The 9,174-nt window shown below is 39.8% G+C and overlaps 1 protein-coding gene across 3 annotated transcripts in view; it reads right to left on the bottom strand.

Moving 5' to 3' along the window:
* Positions 1–238: 238 nt before the first annotated feature.
* Atl3 (atlastin GTPase 3) overlaps positions 239–9,174 on the bottom strand; it is a 42,762-nt gene continuing 33,826 nt past the window's right edge. For 2 of the 3 annotated variants that reach the window (XM_050136574.1, XM_050136575.1), the window contains exons 11-13: positions 8,488–8,559; positions 6,366–6,797; positions 239–5,025 (exon numbers count right to left, since the gene is read on the bottom strand). In XM_050136574.1, the coding sequence (XP_049992531.1) occupies positions 4,939–5,025; positions 6,366–6,797; positions 8,488–8,559 (591 nt within the window). In that variant the 3' untranslated portion in view covers positions 239–4,938. The remainder of the gene's footprint in view (positions 5,026–6,365; positions 6,798–8,487; positions 8,560–9,174) is intronic. The other variant, XR_007590789.1, reaches the window with a different exon arrangement.

The following is a 9,174-nucleotide window of genomic DNA, read 5'->3' as shown; positions in this document are numbered from 1 at the left end:
TCTGGCTCCAAGCAGCCAACTAGAAGATACTGTAAACCTCAAGACTACACACTGCTGACTTTCAAGCAGCTGAAATAGCCTTTCCAGCTCACTGCTAACTAAGAATCACTGTGGTGGGAGGGCTAAGTGAGCTGACCTGCCATTGCCCCTACCTCTGACCAGGTCACCAATTCCCCTTGCCAAGCCCCTTCTGTCCTACGGGTCTTCCACAAGAAAGAATAGTAACAACAAACACAGGTAACATGGCATTGTGCTCTTTAATCCATTAAATGAATCGTACAACCCAGAAAAGAAACGGAAATGTGCCTTTAACACAGAACAGCATCATTGCTTCCCATTGCATTTCAAAAATCTGTATTGTTTTAAAGCCATTCAAAGGCAAGGATCTAGCAAAAGTTCTTATAACAATTCATTTTTAAAGTAAAATTCAGGATACCTTGTGTATGTTCAAGATTAAACTCTTAAGGCTTACATCCATAACACCTTTGATGACCTAAACTAAAGAGGTTTGGGCATCAATGTGACCTTCCCTTGGTCTCAACATTAAACTTGCACTCTGGCACATAAAATTCTTTCCCATAGGAAGCCTTTCTGTTGATAAGGGCTGTGATGCTCCTGCTGTGGGGTGCACAAGTGACTACTTTCATACTTATAATCCCATCCTTTGTTCATTACTGGTATTAGTACTTCAGGGTTTTCTGTGTATAAAAGATTTCAGGATTCAAAAGGAGACAGCCTCATCTCTGTGAGTTCAAGGCCAGCCTGGTCTATACAGTAAATTCCAGAACAACCAGGGATACTATTGAGTCCCTTTCTCAAAACAAAACAACAAAAAATTAAGGGATTCAAGTTGCAGTGCCCAACTTGACTTCTTCAGAGTATGAGAGGGAATACTATCAACATTTGTTTAAAAAAAATCCTAATCACCTGTTAGCGTGTGAGGGCAGGTACATAAGAGAAGGCACTGACAGCTTTAAAAAGCTTGGACAATCCTCTAATTAAGGCACCCTGATCATTCTAAACATAGTAAACTCTCGATGAGCAGACCTGGCAGCAGACCTCAGGCATCTGCTCGAAATGCAAAGGGCACTTCCCATCTGGGTACTCCCATTCCTAGATCAGTTTATTCTCCCTCATTTATCCCCCCACCCACCAGTCACTTACTGGTATTTGTAAGAGATGGATCTCAGGCACAGACAAAACCACGGCAACAATCCCTAGATACAAAGCAGAGTCTGTTTCTTTCAACACACCCCACAGATTAATCTAAAGCATGAAAAGGTAGATGAGAACTAGTGTCCAAGATAGAGCTACAGTCAGTTCCTGAGGAAAACAACTGTATCCCACTACAACCAACCACATTGGACAGGGAATATTTTGCTAAATGAGGCTTGCTTATGGCCTTGTCCCTGACAAAAACAGTATTGGCTCCACATGCTAGGTAGAAGAATACAAAGATGTTGGTCACGTGATGGAAAAACCAACTCATCATTACATTTCAAAAAAAGACACCAACAAAATAGATCTTTTGATACTTCCCTGTTACTTTTTGGGGGGAAATTTTTTAGGGGTCGGGGGTTTAGGCCGAAATTAACCTACTGAATTTTTATCTCATTTACATATCCTAGGTACCAGTGTGTGACCTCCTAAAGAAACTTCAAAGAAAACACAACGCTTGTGCCTATGCACTTGTCTGCCTTAAGCGAGTGAGAGAAAGCAAATTAAACACAAACATTCACAGCAACTTGACTCAGGATAAAGCAAGTATCAAACATAAACATCTGGCTGGAGCTGCACAGAAAAAGGAAGAGTGGAGGGAGAGAAGAAAAGAAATAAAAGAGAAGTTACAAGCATCCATGAAACAGATTTTTGGTACTCTTCAAAAGGGATATATGACATTTATCAGCAAGCGATAAATCATGAGAGAGACTTCTCAGAAGAAGAATCAAAGGCGCGATTCTATCCATTTGATGGTAGGAGGCAGACTGAAGTGTTTGACTCGGTGGATAGAGCAAATGCCTGCCATACACACAGCCCTGGGGCCCCCAAAACAAAACCAAGGATATCTTGGCAACATTTAGTTTCTTCTAAAGTGAATTATTTTTAATGAAAATCTCCATTATGTTCATAGGAATGTGTTCCACATATTGACAGGAGTGTAGAAATTAACATCACACACACAGAAAGCGTGGTCTGACCAGGGGACACTAGTCTGAGTCCTCCTATACCATGTCCCTGACCCACAAACAAAAGGCTGGAGGTGCTAACAGAATCCTTCACCACTTATGAATATCCTCAGGACTATTTCTAGCCATTCATTAAAGACATTCTGTATTGAAAAACTGTGATAGAAAGTCAACAATTTAAAGTTAGAAAAGAGGCCAAGGAAAACAGCTAAGAACCCTCAAAGAAAACTTTTTTTTTTTGGTTTTTGAGACAGGGTTTCTCTGTAGCTTTGGAGCCTGTCCTGGAACTAGCTCTTGTAGACCAGGTTGCTCAGACTCACAGAGATCCACCTCCCTCTACCTCCCACGTGCTGGGATTAAAGGCGCGTGCCACCACCGCCTGGCTCAAAGAAAACTTCATAAACATGTTCCAGAAGCAGAGTGAGTTAATTAACGGAACATTCACCTTAAACTCATACACAGATGTAATATAGAAGTATTACAGAAATCTTTCTCACATCATCTTTTCTCACCATTTAGAGTAGAGCTGGGCAGTCGGGTGATGGTGGTGCACGCCTTTAGTCCCTGCACTCAGGAGGCAGAGGAAGGTGGATCTCTATGAGTTAGAGGCCAGAGCTAGTTCCAGGGACAGGCTCCAAAGCTACACAGAGCAACCCTGTCTCAAAAAAAAAAAAAAAAAAATCAAAACAAACAAAAAGTGTAGAACAGAGATAGGCATGGGGACACGCCTATAAGCTCAGTACTATAAGCTGAGGCAGCAGACCTTAGGTACAAGGCCAGTCTAAACTACAAAGAAAGTTATAGGCTAACCTGGATTATATAACAAGACCCAATCTCAGCACTGGGAACCCATCATTCAGTACAAGCTTTCACATAGGGGACACTACCTGAAAACCCTGCACGCTGCAGGACTGAACTTCCAACCCCTTCCAAGGTCAGCCATCACTCACAAGCAGTGAACAGCTTCAAAACAAGCTGGAATTGTTCCCAGATGGCACAGCGAAAGGAAAAATTACTATGAACTTCAGGACAAGATAATAGAAAAATCTTAATATTAATTCAGGATTTGTTAAATGTTTGATTGGAAAACTTAGAAGAAAATTCTGATATGGAAATTAAATGCAAGACGTCCTTTTTTTCTACCTTCCATTCATATTTCATGTGCATAAATTTACACTAGCTTTGGCCAAAACCATTCTATCTCCTTCCCAAAACAAAATTTCAAATTACCTTAAAAAAAATTATGATTTCTATACCTGTGGGCATGTTTTAAGGCTTAAATCCACAGTAATTCACCACTACAAAATCAAAGAAAAAAAAAACCTAATAGATAAAACTTTAACACATAATCGAGGTAAAAGTAAAAAAGGAAATTTTAGAGTCTGAGCAACTATCCTTCTTAAGTCAGTTATTAACAGTTTAGCTTTGATATTATGAACATTAGACAGTTCACAGAATAAAAAGCAGTTTGGGGTCAAGCACAGTGGCACACAGAGGCACAAGGATCTCTATGAGTTCAAGGCTGGCCTGGTCTGTATTAAAAACTCCAGGCCAGTTAGTGCAACACAGTCAGACACCACCTCCACCACCAAAAAAATAAAATAAAAAAAGGTTGACTACAATTTTAAACTAAAGTTTGATCTAAAGTAAGAACTTTAGATCAGATTATTTGGTATTACCACTAAGCAACATGAAACTGAACATTAATTAAAAGAAGTAATATTTGGTAATGTCTTTTCTCCACTAAAAACAACTATTTTTAAAAGTAACACATACATACATAAATATGCAGTGAATCTGACCAAGACAAATTCAAACTACAATTTAACATGAAGTATCTCACTCATACCTTTTATTATGAACCACTGGCTTTTAAAGGACTGTTTACCTCTTTTCTAGGAAGAAGCTACAGGAATAAAAGTAAAAAAGCAAGTTCAACAAAACTGCCAGCCTATGTAAAAGACCTTATATTCTCCAACACAAATTATTAAATGATTTAATTTTTCCATGTTGCATAGCAAAGATAATTCATATAAATAAGGTTTCTGAAGGATGGATGGTAGCACAGGTCTATATTCAAGCTACTCAAAAAAGCTAGAGAGGGAGGAAGAAGATGGAAAGCTCACAGCCAACCTGGAAACAAAGTAATTTAAAGACCTGAAACTACACAGTCAAGCAGGCTAGGGGACAGCTCCAGGCTAGGGCAATTGTCTGTCTAGCATGTCAGGCACTAGGTTCAATCAGCAGTACTGGGAGAAATTGTTTAAGTGTAATAAGTATTATTTCAGTTGGCCTTTAGTTCTGAGCCTTTTTCAAGTTGTGTAAACATTTGAAAAATAAATTTTCAAAGGTACAAAACTAAAATTCAAAAGAGAACTTGATCCAAAACCACATTTCCTGAGGCTGTCCTCCATTCCTCAGTCTTCACGGCTGCAGAGGCATGGTCTGGTCTTAAAAGGCACTATGTGGCACATCATTTCCATGTTTTCCTTTTAGCCCCCACCCCCACCCCTTAAAGTGCACAAAGCAGAGAAGAGAGTAGCCTTGGGCTTGTAACAGCAAGAAAAAGAACTGCTTCCAAGACAAGTGGAACGGGAAACCACAGGAGAGGTCGGTTCATTTATTACAGTGCCCTGTCTCAGCTCTTCCAGGATGCTCTCAGATCGGCCATTCCTCTGGAACTGGACCCATGGTGGCATTAGCAGAAATCCAGGGGCTGACTGGGCTCTTGTTGGGTCTTGCCGTTAAGATGCTATTGAGCTTTTTTATCTGTAGGTGGCCTCCCAACGATGGCATCCCTCACTGCAGCCTGAGTAGAATTGCCAATATGAGAAGAAGCCTGCAAAAGTCCATTTAGTTAATCTATTAGTTAATAAACTACAACACAGCATAAAAAAATAAGTCCTAGGTGATAACTTCTAATAGCTTTCCTCACAGCTGTGAATGAGACCGCAGTGGTGAGAGGAAACATGGCCACAGCTGATCCTAAGAGCCAGTGGAGCATCTGCTCCTCTGCTGAGGCGGAGGCTTCCCCAGCTTCATACTGTTGACCTAACTGATCTGTTTATGCCAAAGAAAGAAACAAACTTGTACTAAAAACACACAAAATGACTGGCTGCAGTGGTGCACACCTGCAACACAATCTCAGCACTCACAAGGTTGAGAGTATATGTTTCAGGCCATTCTGCATAACACAGGGAGCCCGAGGCCAGCCTAGACTACGGAAAGACCCTGCCTCAAAAATAATGTATGGAAACTGGAGCTCAGCCAGGAGTAGCATATAGGATATGCATATACCCTTAGCAGTTGTAGCACTTAAGATCTCTTTAGAGGCGCAGAATCAGTTCATTCTCTTCTACGTTATTAAGTCTGAAACCAGCCTAGGCAACATAAAACTATCTCAAACAAACAAAAAACCAAAACCCTAAATGGACTAGCAAGATGGCTCATCAGGTAAATACTTGCTGCTCAACCTTAACTACCTGAGTTAATTCCCAGAACCCATATAAAGGTGAATGGCAAAAATTGACTCTTCAAAGTTGTCCTCTGACTTCCACATCCTGTGCTCTGAGTCTCATACACCCACATTCACATATCATATGCAACACAACACACATAATATTAACAAATTTAAATAAACTTTAAAGACTTTAAAAATAAAAAACCCTAGAGATTACATCAATCTCAAAAACGATTTGCAGCTGAGCGATGGTGGTACACACCTTTAACTCCAGCACTCTGGAGGCAGAGGCAGGTGGATCTCTGTGAGTTCAAGGCCAGTCTGTAGATCACTACAGCCAGCCAGAGCTGTTACACAAAAAACCCTGTCTCAAACCCGGCCCCCAAAATATTTGCATTTTGGAGACATAAATGATGGTATATATGAAGATGCCATAAAGAACCCCACTATTTTATATGTTAACCAAAACAATTAAAAATAAAAATAAAACTGCCCTAGGAGGAACAAAGTAGATCAAAGACTTTTTTTTGCATTAAAGGGTTATTTTTAGGCATTAAAACAAAGTATCAGGACTAAATATTAATATACTAAAAAAAAATTAAATATAAAGCCCACCCATTAGAAAATGGGCGTAACCCTTTTTAACTATGAAATTCTTCCAAACTTTACAACATCAGAACAATCACCACAGACCCCCAGCTTCAGCCAGCATCACTCACCTGCTCTAACACATATGCTGCACCAGAGTCAATAGCTCCACCCAGCTCACGATACTGACCAGAATACCTGATGTACCCCCAGGTAAGGAGTGCTATCAACAGCAGTCCAACCATACAGTTGAACAGCTGGGCCACAACCTCAAGCCCAATGAAGCCAGTGAAGCCCGAGGCTATGTACAATGCTGCTATGCCTGTGAACAGAACTGCAGGGGTTCGGAAGGTGCTGAAGACGTTCTTGCTGCCATTGTGCTTGCAGAAATTCTCATACAGTTCCTTGATTTCCTCCTCAAGCTCCTGCTGGTATCGGAAGCTGAAATCCTTCCCGCCCATCTTTTTGGTCTTCTTAAAGTGGTCCAGAGCAAGTTGTCTGAATTCTTGGTGCTTCTCTTCTAAAATGTCTGGAGACAAATAAGGTTTCTCTCCCCCACAAACCTAAAAATTACAAAAACACATGATGAAAAGTCTTGTACATGCCAAATAAAAAAAGTAAAAAGACACAGTAAAGACTAGAATGCTCTTAAGGCTTTAGAAAAAAAAGCTTGGAAGTTAACTTCAGAAAATATTCAAGGGAGACTGAGGACATAAATCACATTGTAGAGTATTTGAGTATTTGCCTAGTATCTGTATGCACAGACCCTGGGGGTTCAATCTCAATACCATAAATATCAGTATGGTGGTGCACATGTATTATTCCAACACTCCAGAGGTGGCTACAGGAGGATCAGAAAGTTCAAAGTCATCCTCAGCTAGAGGATGTGGCCCACCTAGATTACATGAGATTCTCCTTCAATAAGAAGTCAAAAAAGGGACTGGAGAGATGGCTCAGTGGTTAAGAACATTGACTGTTCTTCCAGAGGACCTAGGTTCAATTCCTACACCCACATGGCAGCTCGTAAGTGTCTGTAACTCTAGTTCCAGGGGACCCAACACTCTCACACAAACATACAAGCAGGCAAAAACACCAATGCAAATATTTTTTTTAAGTCAGAAAAGACAAATAGCCAAGGCCAAAGCCAGAAATACTAGTATACATTTATAATCCCAACACTCAGGACGCAGAGGCAAGAGATGGAGCTGGAGCTGGTCTACATAACAAACTCCAGGCCAGAGATACATAGTAAGCCTTGCATAAAAATATGATAGCCAATTTTAAAACAAAAACAAAAACAGGGTTAACACTAATCAGAAAGAACAAAGATACTCTTGAGAAAGCTTGGTCAGAAATGGTTAATAACCAGACACTGGCAGGCTGGAGAGATGGCTCAGCAGCTAAGAACTCTTGCTGCTCTTGCATACAATCAAGAGTTCAGTTCCCAGCACTCACATGAGAAAGCTCACAACCTATAACTAGAGCTCAGGGGATCTAATACCCACCTCTGGCCTACTCAGCTATCTACAGATACAAATATACACATTAATAAATAATAAATCTTAACAGAAAAGAAATAACAATCATGATGGCACACATTTACAATCCAAGCCTTAGGAAACTTGTCACGAGAGGATTGTCATGAGTTTGAGACCAACCTGAACTACATATCAAGACCCATCTCAGAAAAACAAAAATAACTAGAAGATTCCAATTACATAGACTCTTCTAATTCAAAATAAAAGAAAAATTAAATTAAAAAAAGTAATAATTAGAACATCCCAATTACCAGGATGACCTGAAAAATAGCTTTGTGTCTCAACATCTTAAGACACATTAGGCAGGGGACTGGAGAAAGAGCTCCAGTAGTTAAAAGAGGGCTTTCCCAGACAACCAGATTACATTTCCAACACTTATGTTAAGCCATTCACAACCACCTGAAACTTTAGCTTCAGAGGATCCAACACCATCTTCCATGAATACTCTCACATTTGTGGCATACATTCACAAGATCATAAGTGAAGACAAACCTTTAAGGCACATTGCTGTGCCATAGCATTAGTAAGGTAAAGGCAGTACAATCACACATTTAAAGCAGCCTTCACTACACAGTGATTTTCAGGCCAGCCTATTTACATAAAAACTTATCTCAAGCAAAAGGGATACATTGAGTAGGATAAAGTTTGGGCCTCTGAGGTCAACAGTCATGCTCAGGAGATAGACACTCCAGGGGAAAAGGTGTTACCAACATACCTCCTCCATGTTGCTGTAATAAATGTCTTTGGCAGAGGCTGCAGCTGCCAAATTATTGGCTTCAGCAGTAGCCTTTTAAGAAAGAAAAGTATGAACTATAAATACTTCTTGAAACATTTTCCCAGAAATAAAGCAAAAACATCTCTCTTCCTATTCCCATTCTTCCTTTTTTAGCAACCTGTCATTATTTACATTTCCATATAACTCAACTTTCCATATAACAGACTTTAGTCAATTTTTGTGCCAAAACATCTATCCTGATAATCTTTAGCATAACCCAAACCTCCAAAACCCAAGAATATATCATTTCCTTTACTTCAATTTCTAACAATGGCATACTTTGTTTTTGTTTTTTTTTTAAAGTATTTTATTTTATTTTTTAAATTGACAAATTTTCATATGAGCCAACAAATGGTAAAGGCATCCACTTCTTTTTTTTTAATATTTATTTATTTATTTGTTATGTATACAATATTCTGTCTGTGTGTATGTCTCCAGGCCAGAAGAGGGCACCAGACCTCATTACAGATGGTTGTTAGCCACCATGTGGTTGCTGGGAATTGAACTCAGGACCTTTGGAAGAGCAGGCAATGCTCTTAACCACTGAGCCATCTCTCCAGCCCACAGTGGCATACTTTGAACTGGAGATGAAGCTCGGTGGTAGAGCACTTACCTAACCTATAAGGT

The sequence above is a fragment of the Alexandromys fortis genome, unplaced genomic scaffold (genome assembly GCF_014885135.2).
Source record: "Alexandromys fortis isolate MF-2015 unplaced genomic scaffold, M_Fortis_MF-2015_v1.1 scaffold_3, whole genome shotgun sequence".
NCBI classification, from domain to species: Eukaryota; Metazoa; Chordata; class Mammalia; order Rodentia; family Cricetidae; genus Alexandromys; species Alexandromys fortis.
This window is presented reverse-complemented; position numbering and strand designations above follow the sequence as displayed.